Source organism: Nyctibius grandis, chromosome 3 (assembly GCF_013368605.1).
Source record: "Nyctibius grandis isolate bNycGra1 chromosome 3, bNycGra1.pri, whole genome shotgun sequence".
In the NCBI taxonomy this organism is placed as follows: Eukaryota; Metazoa; Chordata; class Aves; order Nyctibiiformes; family Nyctibiidae; genus Nyctibius; species Nyctibius grandis.
In genome coordinates this window covers 16,364,863-16,386,519 of record NC_090660.1, presented here as the reverse complement: position 1 = coordinate 16,386,519, position 21,657 = coordinate 16,364,863, and the positions used below count along the sequence as shown (strand labels likewise).

Here is a 21,657-nt window from a genome sequence, read left to right as displayed (position 1 = left end):
CATAAAAAAAAAAATCATCATGGTCTGCTCATTATTGTATGGTTGTTTTCCAAAACATACATTGGACTCCAAGTATCTGCCTCCATCAGATTAGATTATTGCTTAGGACTTGCTAATAGTGACCTACATATGGAGAGGCACCCAAATGAAAAAATAATTATTTGATACACTGGGAAATATTTTGTGTGTTTGTAGATAGTGCAAGTACAGGGTGTTTTACAGACATGCACAAGCATACAGTGCCATTAGTTCCTCTGCTTCATGATTGATGAATTCTTTCTACCTGAGCTCTATAGTGGTCAAACAGCTAAGAAGCAGCTGAACACTTTGCCCCTAACTGCTTCAGCTGGAGGCACAGGAAACTTTTGCTGTTGAAAAGTATATTTAGACATCCACCAGAAAAAAAGTGTGTGCCATGTCATTGATGGCATAAATACATATTTATCCATGGCTTTCAAGCAAGTAATTGTAGGGCATTAATTAAAGTAAAAACAGAGAAACACACAGACCAAAGAAAGATATTTCCGACATGGTACTTATGGTTATGGCTTTGCTACAGGAGTCAGTAGTGGTGTTATTGAATAGTGTTGATGTAGATGAACAAACAGTCTAAATAAGCAAGATTAAGGATGTTTTTGCTAGAAAACTTTTGTCTTGTATTACTTCTGAATTAAATTAGAATTCCACATGCAGCATGCAGTTTCCTGTCAAATGATGTGCAAAATCATTATGACTTTTTTCCCCTCTCCATAGGCAACTCATTGCTCCACAGTCCCATGTTAGACCTGGACAGTGATGTGCGTCCATCACCAATTGGCCATCTCAGTCAAACTGCTTCATTGAAAAGGGGCAGCAGCTTCCAGTCTGGCCGCGATGATGGTAGGCATCTGGGTTTTTTTGGAAAAAAAAAAAAAAAAAAAGCTGCAGTTCCCTATGTCCAGTGTGTGGTGTAGTCAAAATAACCCAAACAGAAACCCCTGTTCTGTGTGTTTGTTTTCGTTTGTTACCAAATAAAATTCTTTCTTCCCATGCGTTACCATTGCTTACTAAAGGGGTCCTCTATATTTTTTGCAAGCAAAGAGCAGTTCATAGCTCAAATCTGCTTCTTAAAATGTAGTCGAGGTAATGAGTCTTTTTTTTCTACAAAACCAGAATTATTTTTTTTGTATACATAACCACCTACTGCCTACCACCTTTTGCTGTTGTCATGCTTTTTGTGTGTGTTTGCTAAGACTCTCCTTGCACTTGCTTTTTCTGTGGCTTCACATCCTTGTTCTCTAATTCTGTAAACCCAGAAAGGGAAACAAAACTGTGTGACTAAGCTCAAGCAGCGTGTCCACAACCAGCTGAGCCCTTGTGTGTCATAAGTGTCTTCAACCTTGGACCCTTGTCCAAACGACTTCATCCTAGGAGTCTTCCAATGGTGAAATCACAGAAAACATGTTTTTCACAGGATAGGTCATTTCTTACCAAAGTACTTTTTTGCAGAAAGAGGGTTTTTATGAAGAACTTTCTGGCTTTCATCTGCTTTGATGTTGCTCTTTTCCCAGTTCGGTGGACTTCCTTGAAAAACCATCTATAAATATCTGATTTTTTGAGCAAGAAGAGGAATGAAGGGAATCCTTCAAAACATAGAATGAAGAATAATGAGAATTGTACGTTCTTGTGCTGCCACAGTGTATCTTCACATGCAAGACAATTAAATTGTGTCACAGCTTGAGGTTGAATGTTTGTATTTCAAAATATAAATTACACAGACTCCTCAAAATATACATACAGTATACCAAGTAATTACATTACTGTATTACTGTTACCCTTGTCCTTTCTGAGCCCAAAGGCTTGCATGAAGTTAACAAGTGTTACTGAGCTGGTTGTTGTTTGATACCATCTACTAATACGCATGCCACATTTAATGTAGCAAGCAACATCCAAAATCCAATTTATTTTTTTCTTGTTTGAATTCTTTTGCATGTGTCTCTGCTTAAATAGTTGCATCTACGGAAGGCAATTTCAATTCAGTAGGTTATCTTTGCTTTTAGAGTCTTAGATATGGATCCATAACCTTTTACAAACTGGAAAAGATAAGTCTTCAGCAAGCTTTGCAGATTCTCTAGCTAGCAGTTTAAAACAAGATTCAAAGGAAAACTGGAGGATCAGAGCATCCTAATGCCTCAGGAGCCCAATCTACCGCGAAGACCCTAGAGTTAGAATGAGTTGCCTGTGGGTTGAGTTCATTGGTACTTAGGTGCATGTGCCCACCGCATGCTTGGGAACAAGCTGAAAGCTCCATCCTTGCTCTTCTCTGAGTGGAGAGTCAAAGCAAACCAACCGCTTACGATACCTGTGCAGGAGCTGCCATTCCAAATATGCCATGATGTGCTCTGTTTTCAGGTTGCTTATGCATCCTTTTGTTTTTTAGCAAATTTAAATAATAGCATCTCTGGGTTTTTTTGGTGTGTTTTTTTTTCCCGATGTGATTGACAATGATTGTCCATGATATTGAACAAATTACTTTGAATTTGAAACTGCAGCATTCAAATAACATTCAGCTCTTGCTTGAGACGTGTTCACGAGGATATGTAAACAATAGCTCTAGTTTTATCTTTAGGATGTTACAGCACAGATTATAGTAGAATAAATAGAATAAAAGAAAATTTCCACTTTAATATAGATTGGAGCTTTCTCTAGTAAAAAAAAAAGTCAAAATATCCTGAATTTGTGGCCAGAATGTCCTTTTGACATGATGTGCAGTAGCTTCTTCTAATAAATATCTGCTGTCTGGAGACCCTGGACTAAGGCAATCTCTGAAATAGGCCTGAAGTATGCTTCCTGGAGGGGAAAATAATTTTGTGAAGTAAATCTTGGCTGTGTGTTTACAGTTAGGAACAGACATCCCTGGTTATAACCTTGAGTTTGGTGCTGGAGCTTTTGGCAAAGATGAGATGGTTTCTCAAAGGAGCTGAAATCTTTTGGTTAGATCTTGGGGTTTGTTGGTGTTACGGAGCCTCTGTTGCTTTAGCGGTGTTGGCACAGCTTCCTGGCATAGTCACAGCCTATGTTAGTAAGAGGAGTTTCTCTGCTACTGGGTCTAGACCAGTTCTCTGACAGTCATAAACCAAGCTGGCAAAAGTAGTGCTCTGACATCCTATATGTGTCCACACTATGAGCTTTGCTGGTTGAACTTTCATGAAGTTTTCATGCCTTCTGAACATGCATTACTATCAGCAGAGTTACACTTCAGTTATGTCCGTCTCTTTCCAAACTCTGGGATTCCATTGTGATTTTTTGGATTTTCAAATACTGATCCAGTATCCCTAAACTTTCTGGTCATGAGGAAAAAGAACATTTTGGGTAGTGTAGATGTTTGTTTGTCCACTAAAGAAATGGACCCATAATTGACCTGCATCTCAAGTGGATGCTGCTGAAAGCGTGCTGTGCTTCAAGGAGATTCAAGACTGGCTACCAACACAATAAAATGCTGAGGCTCTGGTGAAGCGTACTAGTTACCTAATATGCTATTAGGCAGCTATTTTTGCCTAACTGGTGAATTCCTGTTCTGTGTAGGCAATATTTCCTAACAGATTAAAGACAAAAAGTGCAATTTCACCCAATATTTTTCTGCATTTCCACAGAGTTATGTTGGATAATATCATGTTTCTAATTTTATAATTTACAAAAGACCAGAGTTTATACCAAAAAAAATCCCACAAACATGGACCTATTTAAATGTTGTTGTTTGGTTTGTTTTCTTTTGGTTGGTGGTTTTCCTCAAAAATCTGTGACTTCTTTTTCCCAACATTCTAAAGTGGACTCTGGTTCTTGAGTTGAAATAGAAGTATCTTATCACTGTTATATTGTCTGTGTACCCTGTTTTGTTAAAAACATCATGATCAAGACAGTTTCAATGGAGAAGGCAGATGGTTATGGAAAAGTATTTCACAGTTTCCTTTGTTTTCGGTATTAATAGGCACCTTTCTTCTGCCCCCTTTCAGCTTTCTCTTTACTTTCCTCCCCACAACCTCCCTGTGCCCCATTTGATAAGAAACTGAGAAAAGTTATCTGTTGCCAAAACGTAAGCTGTTTTCCTGATGTGTTTTAATAGCCAGTGTACCAGGAGTGCCGGTAAAGTTTGTGAAGTGAGAGGTGCCGCAGTATTATATGTCATGCTTGTGTCCTTCATTCAAGAATCTCAATATATACTTAGTGATAGGTTTATTGAGTTTTAACAAAAATGTTGGAATCTCCCCTGTTTTTCAGATAGAAGATTTTACCAAACAAGTGGAAATGAAGATGAGAGGTTGGCAACTTGCCACAGACCACAATGGAAATTTTTTTGAGCTTTAAATAAAGCAGATCTTCTAGTTCCCATTGTTTGCCTTAATCACTAGCATATCCTAGCAGCCCTATTTCTTCAGCATCAGCACCTCATCATTTGAAACTCCTAATGTCTTGATTGCTTTCACGTTACCTTACCTTTTAGAGTGGTTTGAAGACCGAAGACTGGCTGAATGTATTGTTAGGTGGATTGCATTGGATACCCCTACAAAGGGGCCTATTCTTTATATACTGTCATAGTGCTGGCACCTTGTAAGCATATAAGAAAAGAAGAAAGAGCTTGCATGTGTACCAATTGTGTACACATATACGGACTGAGCTGTAAATTTTTCCACTCCTACCTGAGAGGTTTTATATATACACTATATACTCATGTGTAATACGAAGCAGTAGCAAGCTAGTAGTACATTTTTTTCTTCAAAGTTTTTTAATTTTGCTTTTTCCATCCCCTCTCCCCCTTTTAGCTTGGCAATACAAAGCTCCTCAGCAAGTTGTGTTTGTTGAAAAGTTGACAAAACTTGTTGTAAGTCAGCTGCCCAACTTCTGGAAGCTCTGGATTTCTTATGTGAATGGAAGTTTATTCAGTGAGGTATGGATTCTTATATATAAATTACTTTTTAAGTAACAAAGCTCATTAATAATTATGTTTGAAGTGTTATATTTCACTGGAAAAAAGTGACTGGGCTTATTTTAATCAGGGAGGTTTATAAAACAATATGTAGACTCTTACATATTTGAGAGGCACTACCTTGACTAGTAACCTGTCTTGCAATTCTAACCTACAGAAGTGAGACTCCCCATTTTATTTTGAAAGAATAAAAGCATACAATGGAATTACTTAGAATTCTGCCAGTGATGTGTCTGTGTGTGTTCCAGATGCTGGAGTCAATATCTGTGTAGTTTCACCTCTTACTCATAGCTGGCCAGCTGCCCTTCATTGGTGGTCTGAAGAAATAGCAAGTTGCACGAAGGATAGAAATGTGTAAAAGACGAAGTCATACAGAAAAAAAAATATTTCCTTTCTTTAGAACCAGAGGACTCATTTCTTGAGCTTTAAGTATTTGGAAGTGAGGATAGGTTCAACACCAGAGTTGCAAAATGATGAAGGCCCAGAGTGGTGTATACAGACATACTATAGGGAGTCTAGTCTTTAAGTGCAGTCAGCTTCAATCACCTGTGCTTGCTTCTAGTCCTTCTTGCTCAGATATCTGTTTTTTGCAAATTATGTAAATAAAACATATTGTTGATAATCTGAGAAGCAGGAAAAAAAAAAGTAATGATTCATGATGTGCTGTTTTTATGTGCACACTATTAACAGATTTTGAAAGGATACATTTCATAATTAATTTGATATGGGTCGTATACAGCTTACCATCATAATAGTTGTCAGATAAATACAATCACTTTTAGGTTTGTGTTATTGCTAAAATTTGGTCACAGAATTACACAGAATCACAGAATCAACCAGGTTGGAAGAGACCTCTGGGATCATAGAGTCCAACCGTTGCCCTGACACCACCCTGTCAACTAGACCATGGCACTAAGTGCCATGTCCAGTCTTTTCTTAAACACATCCAGAGATGGTGACTTCACCACCTCCCTGGGCAGCCCATTCTAATGTCTAATAACCCTTTCTGTAAAGAAATTCTTCCTAATGTCCAACCTGAACCTCCCCTGGCGAAGCTTGAGGCTGTGTTCTCTTGTCCTATCGCTAGTTGCCCGGGAGAAGAGGCCGACTCCCACTTCACTACAACCTCCCTTCAGGTAGTTGTAGACTGCAATAAGGTCACCTCTGAGCCTCCTCTTCTCCAGGCTAAAAAACCCCAGCTCCATCAGCTGTTCCTCGTAGGTCAGACCCTCCAGACCCTTCACCAGCTTGGTCGCCCTCCTCTGGACTCGCTCCAACACCTCAACATCTTTCTTGAAGTGCGGGGCCCAGAACTGAACACAGTACTCAAGATGCGGCCTCACCAGTGCCGAGTAGAGAGGGACGATCACTTCCCTAGACCGGCTGGCTACACTATTCCTAATAGAGGCCAGGATGCCATTGGCCTTCTTGGCCACCTGGGCACACTGCTGGCTCATGTTTAGTTGGCTGTCAATCAGCACCCACAGGTCTCTTTCTGCCGGGCCGCTCTCTAACCACTCTTCCCCCAGCCTGTAGCGCTGCGTGGGGTTGTTGTGGCTGAAGTGTAAAACCCGGCACTTGTTCTTGTTGAACCTCATGCCGTTGGTCTCGGCCCATCTATCTAACCTGTCCAGATCCCTCTGTAGGGCCTTCCTACCCTCCAGCAGATCGACACTCCCACCCAGCTTGGTGTCATCTGCAAATTTGCTGAGGGTGCACTCAATCCCTACGTCTAGATCATCTATAAAGATATTGAACAGCACCGGCCCCAGAACTGAGCCCTGGGGAACACCGCTAGTGACCGGCCACCAGTTGGACTTTGCCCCATTCACCACCACTCTCTGGGCTCAGCCATCCAGCCACTTTTTAACCCATTGAAGAGTCCACCCATCCAAGCCCCGGGCAGCCAGTTTGTCTAGGAGGATGCTGTGGGAGACAGTGTCGAATGCCTTACTGAAGTCTAGACAGAATACATCCACAGCCCTGCCCTCATCTACTAAGCAGGTCACTTTGTCATAGAAACATAATTACATTATGTTTTACAGAGAGTTCACTTCTGATCCTCGAGCCATGCTGTTTCTTCTCCAGAAGAAGAACTGTAGTGATGGCATATTCCCAAGGAGCAAGTCTGACAAAGACAAACACATGATTGAAGTGAAGTGAAAGGCAGCTCTCTGTTCCATCAACAGATGATAAGGCACTAGTTCACACCTCATCTGTATAGCTATCACTGGGAAGTCCTGCTTACTGCAGCTTGGGCTTATTCATTCCAGGTCCTAAAAAACTCTGAAGACAAGGTCTGTAAAGAGATGTAGAGATAGTTAGGATACTACAGAGCAGGTGAAAAATAAGCAAGCTTTTGGACATGCATATTATTCAGATCAGCTTCTATATTGAACCTGAAAGTTTGTGCATCTAAAACTTCCCTGTTTAACTGTTGCTGTATAATTTCATTTATTGAGACTGTTTTTATCCTGCCATGCTTACAGTGTCCTGCTGTGCTTAAATCCTTAAGTCATCACAGCTACACTATTCCACTACAAAATTATCCCTAAAGCAGAACTACAGCTATAACCATCTACTATTCTTTACAGCTTTAGTAGAAAACAAAACAAATTAACTTTGGGAAAAGGAAATTTGGAAGTTTATTTTGTCATTTTCCTTTTCTCTGACTAACTGAAGAATTAATTTCTCAAGTGGTCATTCTATTTATTGCCACTGTCTGTATAATTAATATAACGTTTTCATATGATGATACTAATAGGTGCTATAGCCCTTTATACGTTGAACACAATATACAGAGCATTATAGCCCCAGTGAAGTAGATTCTATTAGTGATCCTCATTTTACATGGTAAAATCAAAAGAAAAATATGATTTTTACTCATAATGTTCAGTGAAGGAAGTAGAATCAAGGATAAACCTTAGTACTGTTGACTTTCACAAAAATAATTAATTTCATAAGGGAATTGACAACCTTTATATTTGACAACAGTACCATTGGAAATAAGACTTTACAAATTCACCTGTTATTGTGATTTTTTTTTTTTTTCTGAGTACACTGAAAAAGAAAGCAATTTCTAGAGAAACAGATACTTGAACTGTAAACAAGGCTGAGAAATTCTGCTCATGAAAATGACTGCAAGTGGAAAATGCAGAGAACTTATGTCATGTCTGAACAAAACATTGTTTCCATGTATGTTAAAAAAAAAAAGGGGGGAAGTTTTCCTATTAGTCTCTAAGGTACATCTATTCTTTTTCTGTTGGGCCAGATTCTGAGCTTGTAAGAAATAAATCCACATATGTTTGATTTCTTCTGCTCCTTTGGTCCTTATGGAAACCCCCCAAGTTCTTGGGGATAGGGAAGGGATGGTGCCCTCAGTTTCCTTCTGTGTTCTGCATGCCACAGTCATCTGAGGAGGAGGGGGTGACATAAGCTAGAAGACTTCTAGAGCACCTAAGAATCTGCCACCACATCACATTCAAGATTCAAGGTTTATATGTTTTTCTATCAGAAACCATACAGATTTTAGTTGTCCATGAAGAATTTTTTTTATCATGTTGCTTGCTATTTATTGTCATTCAGGAATCAAGGTGATTGCTACGTTTTGTTTTGGTTTGGTTTTTTTTAAGAAAAATCCTGTGAAAATGATATAGAGGGTCATTTCAGTTGGCTTATTTCAAGTCTTTAAGACACTCTAAAAATGTGGAAAGAAAATCCCCACAAATGAATAACAAGCTATATTTATTTTCTCTGGTTGGGTTTGTAGGTTTTTGAGGGGGTGTTCTTTTTAGTTCTGAAAGGTTAGCTATGTGCCTTAAAATATTGTCAGTTAAAGATTTATGTGGTATTTTCAACAGTTTAAAAAGTTGAGTTCTTTGAATCACTCTAGGTGAAGTAGCATATGTGAGTAGTAACCGTTGGTCTTACCACAAGATAGTTTTGGTCTGTCTGTGCAGGAAAGGTTTAAGATTGGTCTTCAGCAAAACCACTAAGAAAAAAAAAAGTATCAAAGATCTGTGAATTTTTTTTGCTGTTCTTTAAACCAGCTGTAAAACAGTGTGAATTTTAAGTTGACACCTGAGGTTTAAAGGAATAAAGTTTATTTTCTTTTTAAGGCATTAGAAGAGAGAAATGAGTATTATGTGCAGCAATAACTCCTTGTCTGAAACTCTATAATTCAGAGCTTTAAAGTACAAGAGTTTCGTATAGCTATGTATTTTCCAAAAGTGTTAAACAGTTTTATTTTTCTCTAATTTTTGTTCACTTCAGATTATTTATTTTACCTTCAAAATCTGAAATGCTTTGGCTAAAGAGGGGATTTTAAAAATACAGCATTTCAAATTAGTTACTTGAAAGTAAACGGATTCTCTATAACACTCTTGTCATGTTGTTGCACTTCTTGTCCAGTAGATGTTGCTGTAAATACATAAAATAGGAGATTTTCTAACTATAAAATTCTGTATCTGCACTTACACCGAAAAAGTTATTCCAAATACTGGGTTAATTTACTGTGTTCTCAGTAGACTCCACAGAAGGCTAGAATTACAAACAGGAAGACTATTAGTCAAACCATATTTTTCTTCAACTGTAACTGTCTCATGCAACGTGTACACATGTTCCTCGGTTTTCAAAGAAGTGAACTGTCCATGAAGATGCTGATTATTTTGCAGAGTCTCTTTTAGAGTTAGTTGAATTATTTAAAGAGCATTGTCAACAAAATGATGTTCCTAAAAACAAACAAAACTCCCTCAACCCTCCCCCTCACATGTTACAGTTCCGAATTGCCCTCATTCCAAGAAGTGTCTCCCACTTCACATCGATGTCCTCCTCTGGGCAGCTTCTATGCTGAGAAAATAAGAGTTTATTGATATAAACTTGATGCACAGTTGGACTACATTATGTTTTGGCTCTCAGTAACATTGCAGTGAGAGTACTTGGACTTCATGAAGTTCGTATTGCTAGAGCTACTCTTTTATGCTTGTGTCTTAAATACACACTGTTTCTCAGAATTAAACATTAGCACACTGATCTACAGTAAGTAGAGTTTATTGATATGGCATCTTAATAAGCAGACTATATATATATGAGTTAGCTTCTATAATTGCATCATAAACTTATTGGTTTTCACTTCTTCACTTTGAAACCCCCTTTTTCAGAATTATTTTAACAGTGGTTATGAGATACTCATGCTTTTCAATTTTCTCATTTTCACAAGACTGCTGAAAAATCTGGCCAAATGGAAAGATCAAAGAAAAACGCTAGGCAAAGACAAAATGATTTCAAGGTAAGTTATGGAGGGAAAACCTTGCTTTCTTTCAGTTTTCCTTCATTGCAAGATACTTTAGTGTCACCACCTTGAAAATCAGATTTCTTAAATCATCTGTGTGCCCTTATACCTCTTTCTCTTCTGTTCTCTACCACGTGAAGCCACCTGTAAATAATACATTCCAAGCTGTTGTATATAGCAAGTACGTGGCTGCTTAAGCACACTGATAGAGCTTTTTGCTTGATTTTTTTTCTTTCCCTTCTTCTGATGCAGAAAATGATTCAGGAGGTGATGCACTCTCTAGTAAAACTTATCCGTGGAGCTTTGCTTCCATTCAGCCTCAGAGAAGGAGAATCAAGACAGTACGGTGGCTGGGAGATGAAATCTGAACTTTCAGGCCAGTGGCTAACACATGTTATCCAGACTGTAAGGTAAATGGAACTGTAGATCTACAAAATGATGCTGTTCCTGGAATATGTGTTAAGACAGATTGTTTTATTTATTGCATTCAATACTCTTGAGTAGTGAGAATGTTAACGTTTTCAAAAGTAGGATTACAAAAAAATTACTTATGGCAGATTTAGGATTCTATGTGCAAGTGTAATTAATAATGTCTCATGATAGAGCCTTATTACATAATGATATATTTATTCTTTTCTATAGCATCTTAGGAAAAGTTTGGATAAAATATTTGCCTGGCACAGCAAAGACACTCCATAAATGAAACAGGATTTGATTCTTTAGGGTAGAAAGCAATTATCTGCTTCATTTGCTACACATCTTCCCATCTGCCAAAATGGGTGAAAATAGCATGCTTCTCACTATAATACTGTTCTTAAATCATAATTTACTTTTACAGTTGTTTTATGGAAGGTGATACTCCTGCTTATAATGTCATTCTGCTTGTAATTATGTTTGTAAATTTAATAATGTGCACATCATTAATTACAAAATGTCTTATTAATATAGAGAATTCGCTTCCATTTGTCTATGGAGGATATAGAATTGTCATTGTCTTTTGGAAACTTGAGTAATACCTGGATATGATACTGTACTTTTTATCTGACGTTTTCAAAGTAGGTAACAGGCAAAGCACAGAGGAAGAAAAGGGGTATAATCACATACAGATATTCTTGTTGTGGATGAAGCTACCAATGATACATAACTGTTGTCAAGTTCAACACTTTCCCGAAGCCTGTTGTCAGTTACATTATTTGTACTTCAACCATTCAGAAAAAAAAAAATCCATGTGAAGTTTCTTAGTCTGGCTGAATTTTACAGAAAGCTTCCAATTTAAGAAGGAACTGACTTGGCATTTGATAAAAAGATGTAAAGGGGCGAGGGAACAGGCTTTGGCATCAGTGTTGCCCTTCTATGAGAAGCAATCTAATTTCACTCAAATTATAAAATTCTAGAATTTAACACTTGCACATCTGTAATATTGGCTTGGAAGTCTAACCAACAGGTTCTCTAAAGGTTGGTTGTGCTTTAGAGTCCTGCCCTCTGAGGGGTGATGCAGGCTGAGGTTATAGAATGTGTGAAGGCTCTTTTTCAGAGAATTTCCTCTTGCTTTCTGGCCACTGCCCTGGTAATGAACAACTGAACTGAGAGCTGGGGAAATTCTCTCTCCTTCCCACTCTTTTCCCCACCTCATGTTCTTACTGATGCCTGTGGTGGCACTTTACTAAAGCAAACTAGACTTTTAATGCAAAGCAGTCCGAAGTAGAGAAGAAAAGGAGCAGTCTGGACAAGAGGAACTGAACATACCATGATGGGGTACTGACCAGTGATGACCCGGTCAGAAGTTTTTGCAAGTGCTGCAAATACTTTTCGAGCCCCCACACTTTGACAATCTAATAAATTCCTGTGACTCACACCAATGATTAAGGTGGACTTTTCTCATGAAGAGTCTACACGTCGCATAAAAACCTTACTTGTTGCCAAGTTATGTAATAGCTAAAGTATTATTTTTATAGTTCCTAACAAAGTCATCGTGAAGCACGTGATATGATTTTACTCTTTTCAGTCGTCTCACAAATGATTTACTGTTTTCTGCTTGTATGTAAGAATGCTAAGCCTTACAAAATTAGATAACAAGGAGATAGCGTTACATCTGTGTGATCTTAATTTTTCTGCTTGTTTATATGTATCACACAGCTTAAAGTGGGGTGGTTGCACGGTCTTTCTCTTGTACGTCATTGTCGTTGCACAGTATGAATAGGTTCCAGAGGATAAATTAGAGCTATGCGATAAAGTGAAGCTGTTATTAGCAAGACTTTTGCCTTATTGTAAGGATAGAAAGGTGTGTATTTGTTAGGGTGAGTTATATGAGGAAAACATGGTCTTAGGGATGTGACAGCTGCGTGCTCCCTTAGAAATGGAATCAACTCTTTAAGTACAGGACTTACGTGCAGTCTAAAGTCCCTTAAACTTCTCAGAGATAGGTATTTACATCCTGTGTTTCCTGGATGGCTGAGATAGTGCAGATTTATGTAACCTACTAATTCAGTAGTTGTGCTGAGCAGATAGCAGTCTGGTTAATGTTGGGGTTTTGGTGGTTTGTGCCCCACACAAGGGGTAAGGAATGGGAACCTACAGGTGGATGATTGGAAATGTTCCACTTATTACTCCAACTTGTTTGCTTGTGCCTTCGTACTGTTCTTTGACATTTTCTAATACCTGTGCTTTGCTCAGTATTAGCAGCAGGGCAAATGGCAATGACTGCCATTTGAATTGCCCTTGCTTAAATATCCAAGAGTTGGATAAAAACAGTGAACCTCACTGTGTGCCCTTAACTAAAGTCTGAGCACAACTGCAGCCTTTTACTTAAAAGCTGAAATGCTGTTCCTTGTAAGCAGCTGCCATGTTACTGTTTCTAAAGGAAAAAATGGAAGTGAATGTTTCCATCCTCAGCTATAGTAGCTGATGATTTGTGCCCAGAGCTGTGAGCAAAACAGTGAATGAATTCACTCTTCACTCTGCAGGTGATGCAATAGCTATATTTTGGCTCCTTAAATGTGTGTACTCTTGGCAATCTGATGCAGAGCCATATCACCATTTATGGCAGCTTGATGGCTGTTACTGTTGTAATGCAGGTAAATGATATATCAGAAACCATGTTGTGGATCTAAGATTTGATCTAGGCATTGACATAAAAACAGCAAAAAAGCTACTTCTGCCCCAGAAGGATTATTCTTGGATCATAAGACAAGAGATGGATGCAGAAAGGTAGGCAGGGAAGTGCAAGAGGACAGTGGGAAAAGTTGGCATGTTGCTGTGGTGACGTTATTGTAATGTTACAGAAAAATAAATCTGTATTTGCAAGGTTCTGAATTAAGCAAATAATTAATCTTCTCTAAATGGGATAATCAGTTTTCAAAGACTCACCGTGGATGGAGCTACTGTATTCACATACAGAGAAAACATCTAAAAAAATTCAGTGAAGTTATATCAGCTTAAAAAACCCTGCAGATTTACACTTCACTATAATTTTATTTGCTTTCCAGGCTTAGTTCTGAGTCTCTTACTGCACTCGAGATACCCAATGATATGCTTCAGATCATCCAGGATCTTATTTTGGACCTTCGTGTACGTTGCATTATAGTGACCTTACAACACACAGCTGAAGGTAATAAAAGGCTGCAGGTCTCTTTGTTTACTGTCATATTTTTTTGCCTCTAATTAAGCCAAACCACGTTCTGGAAGATAATCATGTTTGTTACAAATATTGTAACAGCAGTGGACTCCTCTGAATTCTGTGATATCTCACAAGAGTTACTCAAGTATTTCACTTTTCTGACAGAAATGTGTGTCATGAATCTTTTCTTTCCTTAGTCTAATGAATACAGTAGTTTAGATCTGTTTCCTTTGAGTTGAGACAGTTTTACAATGCAAGTGATTTATCTCATGATGCAGCTCTTCTGTACTGGAAATATCGTTCATTTTCTTTTTCACGTCCTTCTATAAAGTGAAGAATTAAATAGGCAATGCCCCACCCCCAATAAAAAAAAAAAATCCACAGTCCTTTTTGAAATATTTTAGTTGTGTGTTTTCCAAGGCCTGTTACTAACATTGTAATCCCCAGGCTTCCTACTGCGTACATAGCTTTTGCCATAAATGTCTGGATTGTCAAGGCCAGTAACACATTCTCTAAATCTAGTGTGACTCTATGTGCATCAGAGGCCATTCATCTTACCATCTTGTATTCAACTCTGAAACTTGAATGAAGTAAATCTTCCAGAAATAAATGTCTCTCTTAACATCAGGGCAGATTGATCTACTGGTTCACTTAGCAGGGTTTTTTTTAAAAAAGACTGATTACCCTCAATGTAAAAAAAAAATTAGAGCTTTTTAATCTTACAATTTAATCAGATTTTAATCTTTAACATATGGTTCATCATTATTTTGTAGGCTGACATGAAGCTGTTTTACTCAAGCCTTAAGTGTGCTAAGTGCAGGTGACTATATTAAGCAAATTTTTTAACTTTTGGTGACAACAAATCATAAGGCCTCTATAGTTTATGTGATACAATGTAGATATGAATTTTATTCTTGGCTCTTAATTCTTTTCTTGAATCCCATTTCAGCATTAGCATTATTTTTCTGCATTAATATCAAGCTAGTTGACCATACAAGTACATAGGTTGTCTTTAAAACTCTATAGGGAAAGTTTTGCCACTATTTCAGTTTTCACTTGTAGTATGAGAAAGTCTCTTTGCTTTTCTTCACTTAACACAGTTGAGATCGATTAATTTTTTTTAGTGGTAGGTGAAAAATACTTTTTTATTTTATTTTTTTAAATTGTGACATGAGGATGTCCTGTTGGCCTGACTGCCCTCTGTCTAGGAATTCAGTGATTCCTCAGATTTCCTGACTGTTTAAAAGGAAGTATCTAGCTCCAAACTGTTTTGCTGACAATCCGTAGCTTATCAAATCTCTGTGAGCTATCCACCTAGCTTTTCCAGTGCAGTCCAGAGAGCTCTGATACGTGATTAATGATGAAGCTGTCAGCCAACAAGTGTGCTGTCTTACTAGTTTTGCCTACTTGTTGCATTGTAACAATAGCCCAGTTCTTTGTTCAGATCAAGAGTTTCTGCTTCTTACATCCTGATTGCTAGCCGCATGCATTCTGTGGCAGAAAAACTCTTGTGGTCGTCTGTACCTTAGATTTTGTTTTTAATTAAAGCAGATTTACCAGTGTATGTGTAAATGATCCTTCATTTGGTCTGAACATCTTTATTCATACTTTTCTTTCTTGAATCAAGAGATCAGATCCCTTAAGATGCTGGTATGTTACATTGGCTGGATAATATCTCTTTCATCTAGTCAATAACAGCAGCCTTCCTTGACTGCTTCTTCCATCCCCTAGCAGTAAATTAGTTCTATGTACTGGCCATAGCATCAATGAAGAGAAGAGAAAAGATGCCTGCCTGTATGATGACTCTCATTCCATGTAGTTGCACTGCGTGCCTTATCTATGGGACCCTTTTTTTTGTTCTTTACCAACTAAAGCAAAATTCCATGTGTTGAATGTGTTTAGATAGTTTTTCTGGACAGGACTGAGTTAATTGGGCCCTTGGAGAAACTGTTATTTTCAGGGAACCAGTGAAAGAACAGTTAATGGATATTCTCATGGAGCTGTGTAAATGGATCTCAGATGTACTTATATCTGTAACATATAAGTCCAAAAGGCTCCTCCAGGACTTGAATCTCACTTCTATAATCTCTCTGAAATATGAGCTGCATAGACTGCTGATATAAAGTTCAGTCTCATCTCTTGCTGCGTGTTGTAAGTTGGTAAAGGCATTCGGATCAGTTAAAATTCTTAATTTTAATAGAGCACTCTACTGTTAGCTGTTTAAATAGGACAAATCTGCCCAGACACAGGGTTTTCTTGTTATCTTATGATAAACACTGTATACTCATGTTGGCCATGAGAAGCAATCTGTGTTCTTTCCCTCTCGTATGTGATCACTGGTCATAAAGGTCATGAAAGCCAAATTATGTGAATGCCAGACTAGACAGGGGGTTTACATGAATGTATTTGACTGGAATTTGGTGAGCAGTGAAATATGAGAAACAAATTTATTTCTTTTGTATTTGTATTGGCTCAGAACACAACATAAAAGTGAACAGCCGCAAAACCAGGTAAAGGCTGACCAGTGCAGTCTAAAGAATATCAGTTGAATTAAGAGGTTTACTAAACAGGGAAGTGAACAGAGTAATTATTCTGCGTAATTCCTTGATACTTTTTATCCACACTAAGCCTATACTTCCATGAGATGTAGAATTGCAGGGTACGACAACATAACCAAGCTTCTTAATTTAGCTAATTAAAGCACCAAGATAGCAAAGCTACCTTTCAGCATGGATTAGTTATGGCCTTTTTTGGATTTTGGGGAGAGATGGTAATTCACCGAAATTTTTGCTCATTTAAAAGGGAGTTTCATGATGTACAGACAGTTCTGATGCACAATTTGTGTGTGAAAAACTGTTGTCAAAGCCCCCACAAACTGCGCACAGTTAATCTTTGTTCTGTTTATAGGTCGATTAAGCCCAAAAAAGGTGATGATGCAGAATGCATGCTTCCATAGAGGAATTTTGTTTAGGGTGCATGAGCTTTGGATTCACATCCTAACTTAGCTCCTGTTAGCTTCAGTAAGCCTGTGGAAGTTGGCACCTCGTGGGTAGCCGAAGAGTGCTTTTTGCATATGCCTTCATGTATTTTTGAAGAAAGTCTAGCACCATAGATCTTTGACCCTGAGTGGGGACTCCAGGTCTCTTTTATAGTTATTAATTATGAATTATATGCAGTCCTTTCTGTCTTTGCTAAAATGCTAGGCAATTGTTCTTTCCTTTTTAATTAAGAGCTGGAATATAATAGACTAGAGACTTGGGTTCTTACATGCGGTATTGTATGTTGGGATTAAAAATTTACAAAATATAAAAAAAAAAAAAAAAAAAACCACAAAACAAACAAAGCCTTCACAATATTCCTTTAATTTTAAGCTTTCCAGTAAAAGATGCGCTTCATGCAACTCTTGCCATGTATCATAGATACGCTTCTCTATGTGGTGTCACCAGCATACCATGTACGAGTTACCTTCTTAGTCATTTGAGAATGCTGAAAGCTTTGAAGCTTTTAGTGCTATTTGCTTGTATGCCTAGTCATTGCAGTCCCGATGTCTGTGGTTTATCTTTTCAAGTTCAAGGAGTTTTTAATAATGAAAATGAATACCTCCTTTCTCCCCTTCCCCCCCGCCCTATCTTACAGATATAAAGAGGTTAGCTGAAAAGGAAGACTGGGTTGTTGACAATGAAGGTTTGACATCGTTGGTGGGTATACTTGTGTGTCTTGTAGGCAGTTTCTTTGCTGGATTTTTTTTTTTGCAAGTGTAGTGGAACTGGTTCCTATATTCTCCAAAAACTGAATTATTTTCAACTTTGCCTATATGTGTGCATACATATAGTTATCTATAGTTTTATTAAAATATGAAAATATAGGAAGATAAAAAAAACCAAATTTATTTGTTCGGATGGTTACTTATTTGCAGTACTCCTAACAGATCCCATCACCAAACACAAAGGGGTTTTTTTCTTTTTTTTTCCAAAATGTTTATTTGTACTTCTTAAACTATTATGTCTGAAGTAACTTCAGGTGATAAGGGTACTACTAGACAGCAATATTTTTAAGTTGCAAAAGAGAATGTAAAGTTAGTGATACAACAAAGTAACTTGTTAAATGTGCTAGGATAATCACAGAGAAAGTTATTTTGATATTTTATAGAAGATAGTACTCATTTTTAAAAAAAGCATAAATAAAAGCTTTGCAGATTTGTGCCGTGTATTGACAGACAAAAATAAATAAGAATTGGGCATCAAGGTATGTAGCATGACTTTCTACCATAAGTAGGGTCATTTACATGTATCAGTATAATTATTGCTGACCTCTAGTATGGTTTTGCTGAGATAAACAATAATAACTTTCATTGTTAAGCATCTTATTTTAGAGATGGTTTACTGAAGTAAAAAATTATTTTTGAGGTCACAACAAGTTCAGTTCACATCAAAATGCTTCATAACTTAGTAGGCACACTACCATGGAATTGGTCTGTAGCTAAATAAATAGGTCACACATATGTTATAATGAGAAATTGAACTGAAAAACAACTAATTTAGGAGATTGCCTACACACAAACAACAAATGACTTGAAACCAAATTCAGATAAATTAGTGAGATGCTTTCTGGAAATAAACAGTAATGAGTAATGCCTAAAACACAGCAAGCACGTTGTAGGTGTGACTTAAAAACAATCTGCGAAAGCAGAAAGGGCCTGTGGGAGGGAGAGTTGCTTTGTGTGTGTGTATTATTGATGAGAATGCTCCACAGACATTTTAGTTTTTCTTATTTGCTTCTATAAATATATGTTTGAAGTTGAGTAGGAGGGCATTAAGCAATCACAATATACGCATTGTAGGAAGGAGTGTTGTTGGGCAATTGTAGTATTATAATCAGATTTACAGCTTCTGGTCTTGGTTTCAGTTGCCGCTGACTTGGGCAAGTCCCTTAACTTTTTCTGTTTTTCACTCTATTCATCTGTAAAACGAAGGGAGGAGGAAGGACGTTCCACAAAAGCTTCTGTTCCTTTATGCTTTTGCTGTATCCTAACCCATCTTTGTTTAAAAATGCTTGAGTCTTTTTTTGTATTTAGAAATCACCCATGAATTCCTTGCGTACAGCACTTCCCTGGATACCTTGTGAGGCCATGGTGGAGACATGCTGAATTTTAATGGTGGCAGTTGTCTATGTTTTGTCATAGCAAGGTTATTTATCTACTAAAGTAGAATTCCTTGTGGTAATATTACAGCAAAAATTAATGAGTATAAACAAGGGCCAGACACTCTCTTTGGGGACATTTTAGGCTTGAAATAGAAACTGTATTTTAAGTTTGTAGGAAATACTGGTTGATAACCCCTTTAGCATTTATATTCCAAGTAAAAGATACAGTAAGACACAGAACCAACTTTCCCCAGATTCATAATATCCAAAGAATAATCCAAAGAATAGCTTTCTTCTCTGGAGGTGTGATGTTTTATTATGTGGAAACAAAAAAGCAAAAGCAGCACTTTACTGCTATTTTTTCTTTTAAGCTGATCCAAAAATAATAAATACAGATTGTCTTAGTGGCTTTTTTCATGATTTTCAGGTTGCCATGCAGGCATCACTTTTGTGATCCACCTCCATTCCAGGATTTACAGAAATAAAAGTTACTCCTAAGCCTAAAGTTGGTGACGTGCCATAAACTATTTACTGTATGAAAAGCAGGTTTACATGGCTTAGAAGCTTTTTTTTTTCCCCACCTCACTGATCCAAATCCAATAGGATGATGTCCTCTTTGCTAGACAGCGACAGCTCTCTGCTTCACATTGCACTGTACAACAGCTTCCTGCTTAATACCAGCAAGCAGCCTCAAAAAAAAAAAAAAAAAAAAAAAGGTGTGACTTAACAGGGAAGAGAGAAATACAAGGAAAAACTGACTAATGACTCTGATGCTGTGAACTCGTTTGCACTTTCAGAGTGAAATTAATACATGCATCAAGACACACATACTTCAGGTTTGGAAACCTGAAGGTAAAAGAAGCCTCCCAAACCAGTGGGTCGTTTTCCTCCATGTGAAAGCAATTTCAGTCTGTTTTTCTTACAAACGCTTTGCTGAAATAAAATGCGGTAATATCGGATATTCCAGGTGAAATTCTATTCCAACTTAGATCAAGGTGGGGAGGAGGGAGGGTGTCACAGGCATCTATAATGTAATTGTCAATATATGCTATCACAAACAAGTTATAAAAGTCTTCCATGACCCTTTTAGAGGAGGCTGATTGGTGTAGAAGTCTCTCATTCAGATAAAGAGAAATGGACATTGATATATGGTAATAATTCTGTAGAGAAGTACAAAAGTATATCACTACAAAAGGGTCCTCTGGTAATATATGAATCATGATTGGTTTTTTTTTTCTTTTTTTCCCTTATTTGGGATAATATAGAAATAAAGACCTTACCATATGGCATGGAAGTTTTAATGTATTTATAGTATACATTTGACGTGCTTATCTAAAGCTAGCAAGTCATTTGCCTTTCAGCCATCCCAGTTTGAACAGTGCATTATCCATTCATTGCAATCTCTTAAAACTGCGCTGGACTGCAAACCTGGAGAGACCAGCGTAAGTCTTGATTTCTGCTTTTATTTTCGTTCTTTTTATGTAAATTACTGGTGTGTTCCAGAACAAGAACTTTGAGAATGATACAGGGGTTTAACTTTCCTCTTTATTTTTCCATGTACACCCTTTTCATTGCTGCTAGCTTTTAGAATTCTGTTTGTGTTTCCTTTGTTAGGAGTAATTCTGTATGTATGGGGCAGATTATTCCTATATTTAAATCTTTAAAGCTGTTCTTTTGAAAAAATGCTACTAATGTAATTTTCACATAGCAGTAGATGTGACTTTATTTACATGAAAAAAAAAAAGGGAGGGGGGCCATTCCTACCAGTTACTCTTCACTCAGTGTTGCATCCAAACTACTTGCAGAACTTCAAGTCAGCTTTTTACTTCTGTAAACTTTATTCTAAATCAGGAGTCCTGATTGTCTGCATCCACTTAGTACCTTGAGGCCCTGATTGTTTGTGGTACTGATGTTTTCTTTCAGGTTTCAGTGATCTAAGGAAGTTGAACACTTTTCCAAAGTCCCTTGGGCCCCTCTGTATGGGCATTGTTTCTCTCTCCTCCCTTATTTTAATTTTTATGGCTAGCTTGTCTAGTTTCTTAACATTATTCAAGAGAATCTGCAGTGCATGGTGAATCCTTCTTGTTAGGGTGCAAAGATCTTTGAATATCCTGGGAGCTTTTGCTGCAATTCCATTAGCCAACAATGGTACATATCACATGTAGTAGGTACTTGAACTTCTTTCCTTTTAGTGTATTATCTCCTCATGCTTGTCAAACTGTTTCTTGGGACTTGTATTCTCTCTCCCCATTTTTAGGGTGGGGAAGAATTGAAACTGATCCATGAGAAAACACTGTGTCCCAGCAGCCATTCCTATAATTGTGTCATCTCTTTAGGAATAGGTTACTCAGGCCTTCCTTGAGAATAAGGCCACGTGAAGCTTTTTTGCTGAAAATAATATGCTTGCTTCTTCAGGTTTTCCAGCAGCAGAAAACACAGGAGGATGTGTGCCAGCTAAGCATTGGGATCATGCAGGTAACTCAAGCACTTTGAAGTATGAAATTTTGAACACAAGTGAGCAACAAAAAAGTATGCTTTGTACCCTCCCCACCTTCCAAAAGGTAGCTTAAGTTGATGACTGTGTTGTTACTCCTCTGATACACTCTGGAATACTGAGAAACGTTTGACTTTAAAACTATGTAGAGA

General features: G+C 37.6%; 1 protein-coding gene across 2 annotated transcripts in view; it reads left to right on the top strand.

The window, feature by feature from the left end:
* The window catches only part of EXOC2 (exocyst complex component 2), a 140,514-nt gene that overhangs the window by 68,769 nt on the left and 50,088 nt on the right, over window positions 1–21,657 (top strand). Inside the window, exons 12-19 of one of the 2 annotated variants that reach the window (XM_068396278.1) lie at window positions 754–879; window positions 4,800–4,924; window positions 10,182–10,250; window positions 10,506–10,663; window positions 13,739–13,860; window positions 17,506–17,567; window positions 20,373–20,453; window positions 21,427–21,486. In XM_068396278.1, the coding sequence (XP_068252379.1) occupies window positions 754–879; window positions 4,800–4,924; window positions 10,182–10,250; window positions 10,506–10,663; window positions 13,739–13,860; window positions 17,506–17,567; window positions 20,373–20,453; window positions 21,427–21,486 (803 nt within the window). The remainder of the gene's footprint in view (window positions 1–753; window positions 880–4,799; window positions 4,925–10,181; window positions 10,251–10,505; window positions 10,664–13,738; window positions 13,861–17,505; window positions 17,568–20,372; window positions 20,454–21,426; window positions 21,487–21,657) is intronic. The other variant, XM_068396279.1, reaches the window with a different exon arrangement.